Consider the following 18346-nt stretch of genomic DNA (forward strand, 5'->3'; position numbering starts at 1 on the left):
GGAGGTGAAACTCCCTAAAACTATCCACAGCTTCAGCAATTTAGTAGGAGTCACAGGATTAATTACACGTTAAAAGACTTAACAACAAAATCAGCAAAAGAAAAGGGTGTACTGGGTGAAACCCATAGAAAAGCACACAAGATTCTAGGAGTACTCCCCAGCAGAGCCATCTCTAGGATGCACTAAAATTCCTCCAATGACTAGTTACAGCAGGTGAAGTGCTGATAACGGAAATAGCTCATTAAAGACCCAGCACAGTACCTAGGGACTTTGGAGATAGTCATAAAGAGAGCCTCTGTCTGGCATATCGCCAAACTCTAACCCCCCCCCCCCCGAGGAAAGAAGGTGTTGTAAATAAGCCAGTGGTGATACAGCAGCTTATGGGCGGTGGTTACTGTGAGGAATGGTGATCTCCATCTGAACGCCCGCCTTTCCAGACTCCAGATGAAGCACCGAGCCTGTAAAAAATGACTTTTCAAAAACAGCACGCTTGTCTTCTCTTCTGGTCTGCTGTGCTGACTCGATTTTCTAACACTCTCCAGGGCAGGCCCCATGCAAATACAAAATCAGCTCCATGGGGTTTTTTTTTTTTTTTTTGAGGTTTTTTTTTTTTTTTTTAATTTTATTTGGGAGGAGGACTGTTTTCTTCAGTTTGAGTATGAGCTTTTTGTTTTGTTTTGTTTTTATCTTATTGGTCTTTTGCTTGTTTGTTTTGATTTTCCTTTTTTGTGTTTTTTATTTGGTTTGAGGCTCTTTGTCTTCCTTTTCTTTCTTTTTGCCAAAATTCCATTGGGATTCCCACTTTTTTGCATAGTGTTAAATAGTGTGCTACTTCATTCTCTGGCATGTGGATATCCAGTTGTTCAGCGCCATTTGTTTAAAAGATTATTTTTGCTCCCATTTAATTCTTCTGAAACTTTTATTGAAGATTAATTAAACAAAATGTGATTGATTTCTTTCTGAATTTTGCGCTATTGATCTGCAGTTGATTTGTGCAATTGATCTGTGGGTCGATCCTATGTCAGTAATTACTCTAGCTTTGTACACTGCATTATGAAATTGAACTCTGTGAGTCTTCATACTTTTTTCTTCCTTCTTAAAGATTGTATTGGATAGCGTAGGTTCCTTACATTTTCACAAGGATTTTAGAATCCACTTGTTAATTTCTGCCAAGAATTCAACTGGGACTTTGATTAAGGCTGTGTTCAATCTGTGGATCAAAATTACCTTCTTACTAACGTCCTCTGACCCATGGCTTTCCTTCCGTTTGTTTAAGTAGTTTATTTCAGTATATTTTAGAGTTCTCAGACATGCTTTGTTATATTTATTCATATAGTTTGGCCTCATGTTTCTTTAAAAAAAATAATAAAGACAGGATCTCTGTATGTAGCCCTGCCTGTCCTGAAAGTCACTATGTAGACCAAGTTGGCCTCAAACTCACAAAGATTCACCTGTCTCTGCCTCCCAAGTACTGTGATTAAAGGTGTGCACCAGCAAGCCTGGACCTATTTTGTTCAATACTGTTTTAAAAAGGAATTGATCATTTTCTTAGTATTTTTTTTAAATCAGACTGTTGGCTTCTACTGTTTAAACAGATCTCATCTTTTAAAAATATGTGTGTAACCTGCTCTATCATTAATGATGGTCCTGAGTGTGTATTTATAAGCCCAATTAAATGGTTTCTTTTAGAAGTTGGTGTAGTCATGGTGTTTTATCTCAGCAGTAGAAAAGTAAAATACAGAGGCTAGTGTTAATAGTCATAAAAGTGACAAACAAAACCAGAGAGCAGCTAGACGTTAAACAGATAAAGCCAGATAAGCAGACAGTTGGGAATGTGTTGCTGGTATTTTTATGGTTGTTATTCCGAATCACCAGAGTGCTGTATATAATGATTTTCCCAGGGAACAGCACACCAGTTTGTTACTCAGTACCAAATGGTCAGCCTTGAGTACACTCACACAGGTATCATTGTACAGACTGAGCAAATTATTCTTGTGTATATGTATGGGATAAGAATTAATGGGAAAAAGGCCATGAATTTGAAAAAGAGCAAGGAAGGATATATGGGAGGGTTTGGAGGGAGGAAGGGGGAAAATGAAGGAATTATATTATAATCTCAAAAAACTAAAAGAAATAAATTATGTATTTTTTCATTAACTTATTTATTCACTTTACATCCCAATGATTATCTCCTGGTTCCCTCCTCACACAGGTCCCCCCCAGCCCCTCTTTCCTTTTCTGAGAGGGTGGAGGTCCCCTTGGTTACCGCCCCCCAGCTCTGGCACATCAATGACTATACAGAGTTACAGCACTGCAAGCTGTACAGAGGTTGACTAGCTTTACAGTCATGTCATCCCATTGGCTCTTTCATTTAGTGTGTGCTTTCTCCTTCTATAGAGTATTTACAATTCACTGGGTTATACATTGTTTACAACGTTTAGGTTTTGAAATTAAAATATAACAGTGTTATGATACTCAATCACAGGATACAAGGTCACTTTTGATTTACATTTGTTCTTCTCCCAAGTCCCCTGCAGCCTGTATTGCTGCAAGTAGTGGATCCTTTCCTACGGTGTGTGATCATCAGACATCTAAAGATAGTCGTCAAGGCCAATGGCAACGCAGGAGAAGGCTAGATGGAGCATTAAATAGAGTACCAATTGGATTTTATCAAAAAGTATGGAAAATTTTGCAGAAAGTGAGTATAACACAGTGTTATTCTTTATTCCCCTCTTGAAATTCTGAATCTGTCTAGCTAACGTGACATAATCATAGCATGGTTGTAATCATATAGAGATGAAATGCTCAGATAAAGTATAGACAAAAACACAAAGCAATTGATTTATTGTAACATTAATAATTTTAGTCTATTTTCCTTACTGTTACAATGTATTGTTTCAAATAAGATTTTAAAATCATAACCTCTCAGCTTTGGGCTATAGTTGAACATTGTAGGATATTGCAACACATTTGCTGCCAGTCAATAGTGTGCTGCTAAGTAGCTCGCTTTCTTTGTTGGTATTATGAAAGTGGTGATGTTATTTGTATCTCTCAGCTATTCATGTTTATATGTCACTACAAGAAAACAAATGACATATGTGGGGAGTTTGTACAGGCAGCTCCTACTTCTATGCTTTCTTAGATGAATACCACTGAACAAATGGAAAGCCACAATGATGTTCTTGTTGTAGATGAAGATGGCTTGTTTTTTGTTTTTGTTTTTGCTTTTTGTTTTTATGGGTATATGTGCTTATTTTATATGTATGTGTGCCCGAGTATACATATGTTCATGAAGTTCCAGCAGAAGTCAGAAGATGGCATCAGCTCTCCTGGAATTGGAGTTACAGGCAGTTAGTTGTGAACCATCATGTGGGTGGGGTCTTCTGCAAGACTAGTGTCTTAGTTGGGGTTTTACTACTGTCAACAGGCGTGATGGCCTAAGAAACTCTTAAAAGAAAAATATATAGTTGGGGCTGGCCTACAGTTTAGAAATTCAATCCATTATCATCAAGGCAGGAACATGGCAGCATCCAGGATGGCATGGTGCAGACGGAGCTGAGAATTGTACATTGTCATCTGAAGGCTGCTAGCAAAATACTGGATTCCAGGCAGCTAAGATGAGGGTTTTATAGCCCACAGGGACACACCTACTCCAAAAAGGCCACACCTACTCCAACAGGGTCACACCTTCTAATAGTGCTACTCCCTGGGCTAAGCTTATAGAAACCATCACAACTAGTAACTGCTCTTAACCTTTGAGCCATCTCTCCAGCTCTGAATAATTTGTTTTGAGACAGGGTTTGTTATTGTCCAGGCTGGCCTCCAATTCAAGATCCTCCCACCTCAGTTTCTTGGAGTGCTAAGATTGCTGGCATGTACCACCACACCAGGCCTAGATAAAACTCTTGGTGTAGTTAATATTTCTTCTTATTGTTTTCTAGTAGACATGTAAGGGCATATCACACCATTATGGTGATGCTAATTTTTACAGGGCCAAGAAGACCATAATGCTCATTGACTGGTCTCATTTATACAAATACAATCTTTTTTCTTTCTCCTGAGAAATATTTCACTGATGGCATCATAATCTTGAGGTAGGTTTTGACCCTGCCAGGACAGTGATCTCCCAGGGACATATTAGAAAGAGCAACAGTTGGTTCCTCAGAGGCTTTGCTCTAGGGACCTTCTTCATTTTATCAATTGCTTGGAGTCTGCTCTGTTACAGCTAGTATAACATGATAGAGACCAGATAGAGATAGTATGTACTTTCTCTCTCCAGTTATTCATGGATTACCACAATTCAACATAGTAATAGACATGTATTAGGTGCTCTGTCCACAGAAGAACATGTATTCTTTATCATCAAGGAGTTGAATCTTCTTCTTTCAAAGCAACTGTTCTACAAGGCCATACACAGCTGAAATGATTTGTAATAAAGATACCTAACCACAAGGCAGGCAAAATGATTCTTGCCACCATGACTAACCATCTGAGTTCCACCCAGAGACCCACATGATGGAAAACAAGAACTAACTCCTGCAAGTACCCCTCTGACTTCCACACATTTGTCTACTTGTGCCTGCCCTGACCACCACCACACACAAATACATGTTTGACAAGGATGCTGTAGGAATAACAAAGGACTGGGTAAGTCTGCCAAGGAAGAATGGGTATTTTTTGGCAGAGTCAAAACCTAAACTTGGTGTCTTAAAGAGGTTAAACCCATGTCTTTCCAGACATGAAAGTAACACTAATTTTTACATGTTTCAAAGCTGGCAATTGAATGTACAGAGATTACTTAGAATCTGGAATATATATATATATATATATATTAATAGTTGAGTTCATATGCTAGAGAAAGGCAAAGAGTTACTCATGACATCTATTGATCCAGGTATGGTGCGCCACACCTGTACTTGAAAGCACTGAGAAGATGAACACAGAACTTCCAGTGTCCAAGAGCAGCCTCAGCCACATAGTGAATTTTAGATAAGATTAGGTTACATGTGACCATGTGTCAAATAATGACAATGATAATATTTATTGAGTATCTACTATGCACCAGAGTGTCTTCTGGTTATTCCCATTACAAAAGACAAAATAGCCAACATTTCTGTCCTTGTGGAACTTATATTACTTGCAATAAGTAATAAACAGCAAATAATATATCTAAAATGTTTTAAAAAATGGTGGGAAAATAGGACAGGATAAGAATATTGATAAGGTGTGGTATACGTTTTTCCTCTTCTTCCCCTGTGGTGTTCAGGTGCCCAGCAGAGGGAAAGGATGGAGCAGAACTCTGTTCTGCAGTCCACATCTTTTCTTGGTGTGTCTAGACTCGGGTACACACCAGGCAGGAAAGGGTGAAGCAAAGTTCAAAACGGGTGGGTCCCAGGACTCCCAAGACAGTGTCAGGGAAGGAGAAGCCCTGCTGGCAAAAGGAGTCCTCCAGTTTTGCCAAGATCAGAAGGCTATCAGAACAATTAGACTTTGAGTTTAATCAGCAGTGTCCAACAATGAGGGACTCAACTAGAACGAGTAGGAATGGGTCATGTACATAGATGTATAATGTGAGTCATTTTTACAGCCTAAGTCTCCTGAATGTCTATTTAATTTCTTAAAATAAATTGTGTGCATGCGCGTGTGTGTGTGCATGTGTGCATGTGTGTGCGTGTGCATGTGCATGTGCGTGTGTGTGTGTGTGTGTGTGTGTGTGTACGTATACATGATGGTGGAGCGCTCATGCCATAGCACACGTGTAGAGGTTAGAGAACAACTTTGTGGATTGTGTTCTCCGTCCCTCCTTTACTTGGGATTATGGGAGTAAAGTCATGTCATTGGACTTGCATGGTGGTGTGAGCCATCTTGCCAGCCTTTGAAGTACACTTAGAAATATGAGGTCTCTCCTCCTGGCCTCCCAGTTGTTAGCTCATCTCTGGTAATAGCCGGTTTTTCTATTTCGCAGTGTCATGGGCTTTCAGTGGAAGGTTTCGTTCTTCCCTCTTCAACCACTCGGGAGGTAAGGTTCTGTCTTTTCTATTTACATGAGAGAAAGCTTGCCATCTGAAATGTTTCAGTTATCAGTTATTGAATTGACATTGATTTATAAATCAGCTGAGTGCACTGCATGGAGGAGGTAAAGCTGGAATGGGAACAGTAGACAGTAATAATACGGTGCTGGCGAGCCGGCTCACTCGGCAAACTGCTGTGCCGCGCAAGCATGAGCCTTTTCTCCTCTGGATTATTTTCTTCGAGCAGAGTCCCAGAAATAATATTTTAGGTTAGAGGACAGTTATACTTTTATGACTCTTATTATGCATTACCAGATTGTCTTGCAAATTGATTAAGCCAATTTATACCATTTCATTAAAGGGGCTGAAGCCATATTGTACTTACAAGGCTTTTTACTGCTTTTCAAAGGAAAGGATTCATGTTCTTGGGTGATGGGATCTTAGAAAGTGATTTGTTTCTTTTTCTGTCACAGATGACCCCAGGCGAGATTAAATTCTCTGTCCATGTGGAGTCTGTCCTGAATCGTGTCCCTCAGCCAGAGTACCGCCAACTTCTGGTTGAAGCCATCCTTGTTCTCACCATGCTGGCAGATATTGAAATTCATAGCATTGGGAGCATCATTGCCGTGGAGAAAATAGTTCATATTGCCAACGACTTGTTCCTTCAAGAACAGGTAGGTTGCCCAATGTGGAATACACCCGCAATCACTGCATCTAGGAGTTTGGAGGCCAGAGGATTGGGAGACCAAAGCCAGGCTCAGCTATTTAGTAAGTTCAAGACCAGCTTTAGCTACAGGAGACCCAAAACCTACAACAGGTATTTCCTTTTCTTAACCACTGTGAGGGAAGACAGAAGTATCCAAACAAAATATGAAAGAGTACGACCCAAGGTGGGGGATCCCAATGTAGTCTCACTAGGGTTCTCTCCAAGTGCTAATAACAGAGGATGTTATTAGCAAATGTGATTCATTTAATCATTTTTAATTGATATTTTATTTTCAAAATGCTTTATAATAGAAAATTCTAAATAGTAATTAAAATAATTTCGGGAGTCTAGTGACAAGTGCTATGTATAGAAATTCATATCCATCCTGCATAACCCTTCATGTCCCCTTCTGGTTAAACAACCAAAGAAATGGTGCTGGGGAGGAAGCTCAGAGGTACATTAATTAGAGTTTAACTCAGTAGGATCAGTAATTTTCCCTTTTACTGTGTTTTCCCACCCTTTTAAACCAAATAGAAAACCCTCGGCGCAGATGATATCATGTTGGCAAAGGATCCTGCATCTGGCATCTGTACTCTCCTGTACGACAGTGCACCCAGTGGCAGATTTGGCACCATGACCTACCTCTCCAAGGCAGCTGCCACCTACGTGCAGGAGTTTCTGCCACACAGCCTCTGTGCCATGCAGTGAGGGCTGTGGGTTCTGCCTGTTAGAACACTTCAGTAGCTAGCCCGTCTGGTTGATTGTGCATGGAACTGACTTGTTAGCACCTGATCACTCCCCCAGGCCCTTTTCCTGCCCCATCCCTCCCGAGAAGAGAGAACTTTGCTGATGATCTCACTACTTTTGAAGAAAAGAAGCCCTATCTGGAGACTGGACTCCAGAGCGAAGGTTCAACTGCGCCTGCACTCACTATCCCTACTTCTTTTGTGGTTCATACAAGTCTGCATGTGCGTGGATTCTGTAGAGCTGTTAGCGGCTTAGTTTTTAAACTCCTATTGGGGAGTAGGTATTAATAACTTATTCCTGTAAGTTGGTTTTCTTATTTGTTGGTTTTTACCTGTGTATATGAGTGGTGGCTATTGATTAGGCCATCATTTCAAGAGAGTAGATGCTAAGTTGGATTTCATGCTGCTGTAAATTGGAACTGTCGACTCTAAGTGCCTTTACTTAGGAAAAGCCAGTACCACATCATGGCTTTCTTCTTCACTCAAAGGCTGCTTTGCTCTGAGTGGGGAAAGAGTGGGTGTTTTGTAGAAGCATTGCCTTTCATTGTTCTTTCTATATCTGCCCACAATGCCTACTGTCTCTGTGGTGAAATATTAAAAAATGTAAGCTCGCGTGGAAGTTAAAGAATTTCTGTGTTAACACTTGGAATAACCCAGAGAAAAGAAGCCAGAAGCCTAATTCCAGAGAGGAAGGGAAAGAAATTCTGTAGGCAGTGCTTTACACATAGGGAGCCAAGAGAGCATCAGAGGAAGGTAGTTGCTGGTGGACAGCCTTAGCCACCAAACCCTTGCCTCTGCAGTGTAGCCACACACAACACAGAGAGTAACTGAAGCCTATCTTAAGCAAAGACAAACCACCAGTCCACTCTGGGGCTGCCCTACCGAATGCCCCTTTCCAGGACCTTGGTATTCCTTTTCATTCAGTCCCCAGCACATCCAGCTACCCTTAGCTCTCTCCACATTTATTCCTCAATTCTCTCATTTACATGGTTTTACTTGTTAATTCTCGTACTTACAACCTTTAATCTTGGTAATGGTGGCCAAATATCTATTGTTATACATATCTGTGAATGTGCTGGTAAGTGGTTAAATAATTTGTAAGTATTTTTGATCTGTCTGTCTGTCTCTCTCTCTCTACATGGATGGACTGAATAAGAATGTAAATAATATTGCAAAGCAAGCCTGGTCATACTTGCTGCTTGAGAAGCTGAGGCAGGAGGATCATGAATTCAAAGCCAGCCTGGGATACATAACAAGTTTCAGGGCAGTGTGGGTATGAGACTGTGTCTCAAAAACATTTGAAAGCATGTTGTGCGTGTCTGAGAGAGTGGCATGGCTGGTCTCAGGCTGACACTCGAAGGGTAGTAGAAATATCCCTTCTGGCCTATTGTCTGCTTCGCTGTGTAGGTAGCCTGGCTTGACAGAGGTTTCTCCTGATTTTCCTTGTTTCTACCCAGAGAATTTCCTACTCCCCTTTCCCTCCAAATGTTAAGGGTTTTCTCCCAGAACAGTAATGGGGCTAATGGGACAGTGAGCTCCAAACAGTCACAGTCAGGAGTCTTCTGAGCTCCCTGGCTAAGTGCAGCGTGCTAGCAGACAGGCGGAGGACACACAGGGCTGCCGGGCCACCTCTCCCCTCTCACAAACCATATAAACACAGGGAGGGGCTTTCTGACCACTTCTGAGGAGAACGTACAAGCTGTTGTGTGCCTGTGTGTGTGTGTGTTCATGGCCACAGGAAGCCCACCAAGCACTGTGGGTGAGCTACCACTTCTTCCCGAGCCTCTGCTTTTGAATTGACACTGATGCTTATCTTTCTCTGGAGTTACGCATTTGCCTGTGGATTTAATGCTCACACCATGGTATTGAATTTTTAAAGTAACTTTTCAGAAAATATTACTGGCATTTTATTCATTTTAAGACTGTTAACATGAAGAAGAGTGTGCTAGAACTTTTTAAAAACACATGTCTTGAAGTTGGAATAAAGACTAAGAATTGACTATGTCTTGTGTTACTGCACAAAGGATTATCTGGTGTGTGACTGAAGCTAATTCATGAATATTTCACATAACGTTTTGCTATACAGTATACTCAACTGGGTCAAATAAGACTAACATTTATATACTGTACATTATCATACATCGTATGCCATATATAAAAACGCCACAGGTTTAGTGCTATCTTTAGACAGACTGCTCACTAAAATTATAAGATGGGTGCTTACTCTATTTCAACTCTATATAAGTGGTATTTCTAAACTATTAGAAAACTAAATACTTTGCTCTCCTAAGTATTCTCAATATTTCACATATTGTTTAAAATATTCACTGGCTTGAACTTGGTGGTAGGAGTACATGCCTTTAATCCTAGGACTTGGGAGGCAGAGGCAGGTGGCTCTCTGTGAGTTCGAGGCCAGCCTGGTCTACAGAGTGAGTTCCAGGACAGCCAGGACCACATAGAGATACCTTGTCTTAGAAAACAAAAAGCAAAACAGAAATCTCACTAACCATTTCTATAACAAGTGAGTATGTATCCACCAAAGACGAACAGTGTTTCTACATGCCCTGCCTGGGACATACTAGTTAGATGAGGCTGACTGGTCAGTGAACATCAAGCATCCTTTGGTCTGGGTTCCCAGCACCATGCCAGCTTCTTCCCTGGGTGCTCATGCTCTCATAGCTTCTTCCCTGGGTCCTCATGCTCTCATAGCTCCTTCCCTGGGTCCTCATGCTCTCATAGCTCCTTCCCTGGGTCCTCATGCTCACATAGCTCCTTCCCTGGGTCCTCATGCTCTCATAGCTTCTTCCCTGGGTCCTCATGCTCACATAGCTTCTTCCCTGGGTCCTCATGCTCACATAGCTTCTTCCCTGGGTCCTCATGCTCTCATAGCTTCTTCCCTGGGTCCTCATGCTCTCATAGCTCCTTCCCTGGGTCCTCATGCTCACATAGCTTCTTCCCTGGGTCCTCATGCTCTCATAGCTTCTTCCCTGGGTCCTCATGCTCTCATAGCTCCTTCCCTGGGTCCTCATGCTCTCATAGCTCCTTCCCTGGGTCCTCATGCTCACATAGCTTCTTCCCTGGGTCCTCATGCTCACATAGCTCCTTCCCTGGGTCCTCATGCTCTCATAGCTCCTTCCCTGGGTCCTCATGCTCTCATAGCTTCTTCCCTGGGTCCTCATGCTCTCATAGCTTCTTCCCTGGGTCCTCATGCTCTCATAGCTTCTTCCCTGGGTCCTCAAGCTCTCATAGCTTCTTCCCTGGGTCCTCATGCTCTCATAGCTTCTTCCCTGGGTCCTCATGCTCTCATAGCTTCTTCCCTGGGTCCTCATGCTCTCATAGCTTCTTCCCTGGGTCCTCATGCTCTCATAGCTTCTTCCCTGGGTCCTCATGCTCTCATAGCTCCTTCCCTGGGTCCTCATGCTCTCATAGCTCCTTCCCTGGGTCCTCATGCTCTCATAGCTCCTTCCCTGGGTCCTCATGCTCTCATAGCTTCTTCCCTGGGTCCTCATGCTCTCATAGCTTCTTCCCTGGGTCCTCATGCTCTCAAAGCTTCTTCCCTGGGTCCTCATGCTCACATAGCTTCTTCCCTGGGTCCTCATGCTCTCATAGCTCCTTCCCTGGGTCCTCATGCTCTCATAGCTCCTTCCCTGGGTCCTCATGCTCACATAGCTTCTTCCCTGGGTCCTCATGCTCTCATAGCTCCTTCCCTGGGTCCTCATGCTCTCATAGCTTCTTCCCTGGGTCCTCATGCTCTCATAGCTTCTTCCCTGGGTCCTCATGCTCTCATAGCTTCTTCCCTGGGTCCTCATGCTCTCATAGCTTCTTCCCTGGGTCCTCATGCTCTCATAGCTTCTTCCCTGGGTCCTCATGCTCTCATAGCTTCTTCCCTGGGTCCTCATGCTCACATAGCTTCTTCCCTGGGTCCTCATGCTCTCATAGCTTCTTCCCTGAGTCCTCATGCTCACATAGCTTCTTCCCTGGGTCCTCATGCTCTCATAGCTTCTTCCCTGGGTCCTCATGCTCACATAGCTTCTTCCGTGGGTCCTCATGCTCTCATAGCTTCTTCCCTGGGTCCTCATGCTCTCATAGCTCCTTCCCTGGGTCCTCATGCTCTCATAGCTCCTTCCCTGGGTCCTCATGCTCTCATAGCTCCTTCCCTGGGTCCTCATGCTCTCATAGCTTCTTCCCTGGGTCCTCATGCTCTCATAGCTTCTTCCCTGGGTCCTCATGCTCTCAAAGCTTCTTCCCTGGGTCCTCATGCTCACATAGCTTCTTCCCTGGGTCCTCATGCTCTCATAGCTCCTTCCCTGGGTCCTCATGCTCTCATAGCTCCTTCCCTGGGTCCTCATGCTCACATAGCTTCTTCCCTGGGTCCTCATGCTCTTATAGCTCCTTCCCTGGGTCCTCATGCTCTCATAGCTTCTTCCCTGGGTCCTCATGCTCTCATAGCTTCTTCCCTGGGTCCTCATGCTCTCATAGCTTCTTCCCTGGGTCCTCATGCTCTCATAGCTTCTTCCCTGGGTCCTCATGCTCTCATAGCTTCTTCCCTGGGTCCTCATGCTCTCATAGCTTCTTCCCTGGGTCCTCATGCTCACATAGCTTCTTCCCTGGGTCCTCATGCTCTCATAGCTTCTTCCCTGAGTCCTCATGCTCACATAGCTTCTTCCCTGGGTCCTCATGCTCTCATAGCTTCTTCCCTGGGTCCTCATGCTCACATAGCTTCTTCCCTGGGTCCTCATGCTCTCATAGCTCCTTCCCTGGGTCCTCATGCTCTCATAGCTCCTTCCCTGGGTCCTCATGCTCTCATAGCTTCTTCCCTGGGTCCTCATGCTCACATAGCTTCTTCCCTGGGTCCTCGTGCTTACATAGCAAACACTTTACTTACCAAGCCATCTCCCTGCCCCTTAGTCTTTACTTTTTGACCAATTGAAGTAACTGCCAATCCTGGTTTGGTCACTAGAGTCCTTATTTATACTTCTTTACCTGGCATCATTTTTAATATCACTTTCTATCACTCTCACAAGTATTCTAGGGTCGATGATAGGATCACTTTGTATCTAGTAGGAGTCTGATTTCTTTTAAGGCTATACCTCAAAGCCAAAAACCTGTTCTCAAAGCACTAGAAGTACTCGACATCAGTGAATGGGATTTAGATAACAGGTAAAACTTTGTGGACATATTAAAGATGTTTGACATGTCTTTAAAAATCAATGCTATGTTTGTTCTTGCCAAGTGCATAGGTCATCTTACCTTTGCAGTCAACGTTGGAGGTAGGTAGTGCTGATACCCCCCCCCATCTTACTATAGGTGAGAGAACATAGGCAGTGATGGCTGAAACAAACTGCCCAAGGTAAATTAGCTAATAAGTCACTGTCCTGGGATTTGAACTCCTGTACTGACTTTAGAGTTCCCATTCATAACTATTGTATTCTTCAAGAAAGATATGTAAGGAGATGATGGGAAGACAAGGCTCAGAATGCCGAAGCATCAGTGAAGAGGATGTGAACTGAGCAAAGGTAGCCAATGGTAAAATGCTATCTTTATATATTCATTTTCCTTTTCCTGCCTCTGCCAGCAAAGGGAGACCCGCCAAAGAAACTATCCTGTCCATTCTGACTTCGAAGATTCCAACCTTTGGCAATGATAAGAGAAAGCCACTCATGTAATTGTTTAGGGTCATCATCTTTCCTATTGCCTGTTTGTCCCAGCATAAAGTTTCTTACTGCGAAAGGTTCTTTGGCTGTTTTTGCAATATGTATAATGTGTATAGTAACCTGACCAAGCCCGCTCAGTCAGTCAACAGGTTCTCCAGCATAGGAGTGAGGATTAAAAAGAAAAAAGACAATTAGACAAAACTGCAGCATGACCCCAGTCAATTCTGAGACTGGAGGCAAACTTAATTTTCCCAATTTTAATTACATGCAAGTATTAAGGGTGAGTAGTACAATGAGGAACAAGCAAGACAATAAACAACGTCCCATGATTGCTCCCGTGATCACTGTTTCTAAGGACCCAGCTATACCACTCCTGGGCATATACCCAGAAGATGTTCCACCATGTAATAAGGACACATGCTCCACTATGTTTATAGCAGCCTTATTTATAATAGTCAGAAGCTGGAAAGAACCCAAATGTCCCTCAATAGAGGAATGGATACAGAAAATGTGGTGCATTTACACAATGGAATATTACTTAGCTATTAAAAACAATGACTTCATGAAATTCACAGGCAAATGAATTGAACTTGAGAATATCATCCTGAGTGAAGTGACTCAGTCACAAAGGAACACACATGGTATGTACTCACTGATAAGTGGATATTAGCCCAAAGTTTGGAATACCCAAGATAGAATTCACAGACCATATGAAGCTCAAGAAGAAGGAATACCAAAGTGTGGATGCTTCAATGCTTCTCAAAAGGGAGAAAATACTCAAGGGAGAAAATACAGAGACAAAGTGTGGAGCAGAGACTGAAGGAAAGGCCATCCAGAGACTGCCCCACCTGGGGGATCCATCCCATATACAGAGTTACCAATCGGAGAAGCTATTACAGATGCCGGGAAGTGCTTGCTGATAGAAGCCTGATATAGCTGTCTCCTAAGAGGCTCTGCCAGATCCTTACCAATACCAAGGCAGATGCTCACAGCCAACCATTGGACTGAGGGTGGGGTCCCCATGGAGGAGTTAGAGAAAGGGCTGAAGGGGCTAAGGGGGCGTGCAGCCCCATGGGGGGAGCAACAGTGTCAACCAGCCAAATGCCCCTCAGTGCTCCTGGGGACTGGACCATCAACTAAAGAGTAGTACACATGGAGGTACCCCACATAGGTGGCAGAGGATGGCCTTGTTGGACATCAGTGGGAGGAGTAGCCCTTGGAACTGAGGGGGTTTGATGCCCCAGTGTAGGGAAATGCTAGGGCAGGAAGGCAGGAGAGGTTGGGTGGAGGAGCACCCTCATAGAAGCAGAGGGAGGGGGATGGAATAGGGGGTTTCTGGGAATAGGGGAGACCAGGAAAGGGGATAACATTTGTAATGTAAATAAAGAAAATATCTGATAAAAAAAGAACAGGAAAGGTCTGGGATGATAGCTCAGTTGCTAAAGTACTGACTGTTATGCCTAAATTCAGCCCCAGACCCACATTTTAAAAGCTGGGCATGGTGACACTCATATAATTCCAGTGCTGGGGATGTGGATGCAGATCCTTGGGGCTTGCTAGCCAACCAGCATAGCCTACTCAGCCAGTTCCAGGCCAGTGAGATATCATGCCACCAAAAACAAGGAGAATGGCACCTGAGAAGTTATGCTTCCAGAAATACACATGCACTCTTGTCGTGTGACAGACTTTTCCTGGGAAGACACAATAAACAGTCTACTCCTGACAGATAGGGAGCCCACAAATGACCAACATACAGATACCACCAAAGTCAAACTTTGTGAGCCACTGAGTTTTATTGAGGTTATTTATAGGGGCAGCAATGACTCAATCACCAAAGCCCTTGCCAACATGGATAACAGCTCACAAAGCCTGGAAATCTGGAGCACGCTGTATAGCTTATAGGCAGCTCAACAAGAGTGTTCTTTTCAGGTGGCTCAGCTGGTCTTGGATTCTTCCAGGCAGTTGGGCTGATCTCTGCTTCTTCCAAGAAACTGTCTGCCAGGGACTCAGCAGTGTTTACTGCTGAGTAAACACTTAGGAGAGAGCTGGCCTAAGGAATCTGGTCAGTTTCAGAGACTTCCTAAGCTATTTTAAGTTGTTTATTTTCTGTCTTAAGGAACTTCCCTGCAGGAGGGGAGTGCTTGATTCTTGGAAGAAACAGCTACTCAACAATTCTGCATGCGTGTGTGTGCGCGCACACACTCACACACACACCAAAGAGCAGAAAGAAAAGCCAGCTAGATATTTAAGAAAGTTGAGACCAGAGATGATGGTGCGAGACATGTACATGTATATATTTTTTTGATGGATGGAGCAAAAGGCCCCACGAACAAGTTCCACTGAGTAAGTGCCAGCACAGAAAAATCTCACTCATTTTGGATGAAAAATAAGCTTTAACCTTTATTGCTCAGAGGAAAAAAAAAAAGCTTCTACCTTTTTATTGTTGAAAGTAAGAAAGAAAAAAAAAACCCTAAGTAAGAAAAACCCTTGTCCTCTTTATTGCTGAAAGAAAAAAAAGCCTCATCTCTCTACTGGTGAAAGAGAAAACCTTTTCCTTTTTATTGCTGAATGAAAGAAGTCTCGTCCTTGTCCGTAAGAAGAAGCCTGCTTTCTATCCTAGTGCAATGAGTCCACGACACATGAAGCTTTACAGAACTCGAACTGCAGCTTCTATACTAATGAGGGATCAAAACTACTCATATACATTTAGGAATTCTATAAAATCATTATTAGGATTATGAAATTATCAATTTTTCTACATAGCATCACTACAAGAGAGTACATTTTCATTGATCTGCAGAAAAGCTACCCAATAGGATGGGCTAATGCCCAAGACTCATTAGAATATGTAATAATGACAGGAAACACACATCAGCAATAATAATCAATCCTAAGATGAGATTTCTGAAGGCCCTGCAATTCAGAACAATTCAGAATTTACCCATTGTAGCCATGCAAACGCAATGGGTCATCTCCAGGAAAGTCACCTATCCTAGATGGCTCCTGACAAAACGCAATGGCACACACACATCAACTAGTAGAAGGAAAGGCCAGATACTGCAGTAGTAGCTTTGCTAACTGGGGCGGGGTGGGGGGGGGAGCAGGTTCATTTGAGGCTTGTCTGAGGAATGCAGACAGGACTGATAGAAGTTGCTGGTCGGTTGGATCTGCAGGTGAAAGTGCAGAAAGAGACGCAGAAAGCCCTTAGGTTTCTGGCTTGTCCAACAGGGACAGGTGTAAAACTGGAGAAAAGGCTAGAAAGGACTTGGATGGGGATATCAGAAATTTAGTTTTGAAAACATGAGAGTTATATCCAGAAGTTATACGCTATAGCCCCAATTTCACCCATAGTACCCTGGCTATCTTAACCACTTATAACTTCATCTTTATTATTTTTTAGTATGGAAAAGTGTGTGTGTGTGTGTGTGTGTGTGTGTCTCCTAGAGCACAAGACAATCATAGCTAGCAGCTGTGGACAATCGGAAGCAGCCCTATATCACACACCTGGGATTAAATAAAAAAAATTCCCATAACATAACTGGGTTTTAAAAGAAAGCAGAATTCTCCCTACACTACGCTCTAAGTTCTTCCTCCACACTGCCTTGTTTCTTTTGGTACTGCACAGATTAAGCACACACCCTCTCTGAACTAAGACCCTACTTTCTTATACTGGGACCGTTAGCCTTCTCTTCTCCCAGATTTAAAACTTCCCAAGGTTTCCAACAGCTTACTTTCATCTCCTTTACTCTTCCCATTATCCCGGCAGCAAGGAGGTCCTCTTGAGCTTCCCCTGTACCCTGTGGTTTCTTTCTCTTCCCAGACTGGCAGCCTAATTTGACTCACTGATCACTCCGTAACTAGACTGTTGTGGCATGCACTGCTCCAGTCTTTCAAGTTACTAATTTTCATACACACACGGCTGCCCTAGAATATTTTCCTGAACATTATAAGGAATTTGGGTCTAGTTCACTTGCCTGGCAGACACAGGCCCGGGTTGCATTTCCAGCACACAAAAACGCATCCCCATTTCGAAAAGAATGAAATATGTTTTCATTAGCCTAGTACTGAAGCCTTTCATGATCTTTCCTGTTCCACTAACATAGAGTAGGGTTTTTTTTTGTATTATTCATGGATTTATTTATTTTGATGTGGGGGACAGGGTTTTACTAGTAGCACTGGCTGGCCTAGGCTGGTCTCAAACTTGTGATTCTTCTGCCTCTGTTTCTTGAATACTTGGATTGCTGGCACATGCCACCAACTCCAGCTTTCTTCTTTGTATTGAGATTGTTTCTATGTTATTAATTGTGTGTGTTGGGGGTGCTCCTATGCAACGGAGCATGCATATGGAAGGCAGAGGACAACTTGCAGGAGGTATTTTTCACTTTCCACCATCTGGAATCCAGAGATTGAATTCAGGTCATCAAGCTTAGCAGCAAGTACCTTTACCTGCTGAGCAATCTTGTCTGTCACAGTTCTTTGTTTTTTTTTTTTTTTAATCTAAGCTGCTCCTTCCAGTCAGCATGCCCTCTCATCCTCACCAAGCACAGTATTGTGTATCTCATAAGATATTCTGAAATACTAGGAAGAATCCTACTTAAGCATTTATTGTTAAGTACTTTATGCCTATTGAGTAAGCTAAGCACCCTCCATTCATTATCTGGCTCTGTTATTAATATGGTTTCTAATGAAGTAGCCTTATTTTATCTATTATAATGCAGATTCCCTGAGAGTACAGTGTATCTTTGAATGCAAAACTAAAGTGTACACTTAGTTCATAGAAGTGCTTAACCGTGCACTTAGTTCATAGAAGTGCTTGGGTAACTGAATGATTACAGTGCTTTGAAGTAGTTCTATAGACAAATACAAATGAAGCATAACTTGTTCCATTCTAATTGGAGAACAAATGCATCTCTCTCTCTCTCTCTCTCTCTCTCTCTCTCTCTCTCTCTCACACACACATGTACATACCTCAAGATTGCAAGAATGTTAAGTATTGGGATACTAAATCGAATACTGACCACAGGTATAGCAGAAAGTCAACCTGGAAGCATCAAATTCACACAGTAAAAGGAGTATTTAGATGTTTGGTGTTAGGTAGACCTAATTGTGGATTGTTTTCCTACCTCAGTGTGTGACTGAGAATAATTTTCACCCTTCAAAGTACATCTGCAAAGTGGACATGTTACAGCTTCCTTCACAGAGCTGCTGAAAGGATTAAGATAATACCCA

At 42.8% G+C, this 18346-nt stretch overlaps 1 protein-coding gene across 2 annotated transcripts in view; it reads left to right on the forward strand.

Annotated features, from left to right (window-relative positions):
* The window catches only part of Phka1 (phosphorylase kinase regulatory subunit alpha 1), a 113343-nt gene extending 103886 nt beyond the window's left edge, over positions 1–9457 (forward strand). For both annotated transcript variants that reach the window (XM_021152821.3, XM_021152825.3), the window contains 4 exons: positions 2528–2698; positions 5966–6019; positions 6485–6685; positions 7252–9457. In XM_021152821.3, the coding sequence (XP_021008480.1) occupies positions 2528–2698; positions 5966–6019; positions 6485–6685; positions 7252–7425 (600 nt within the window). In that variant the 3' untranslated portion in view covers positions 7426–9457. The remainder of the gene's footprint in view (positions 1–2527; positions 2699–5965; positions 6020–6484; positions 6686–7251) is intronic.
* The last annotated feature ends 8889 nt before the right edge of the window (positions 9458–18346 follow it).

This window comes from Mus caroli, unplaced genomic scaffold (genome assembly GCF_978045245.1).
Source record: "Mus caroli unplaced genomic scaffold, Mus_caroli_1 scaffold_5, whole genome shotgun sequence".
Lineage (NCBI taxonomy): Eukaryota > Metazoa > Chordata > Mammalia > Rodentia > Muridae > Mus > Mus caroli.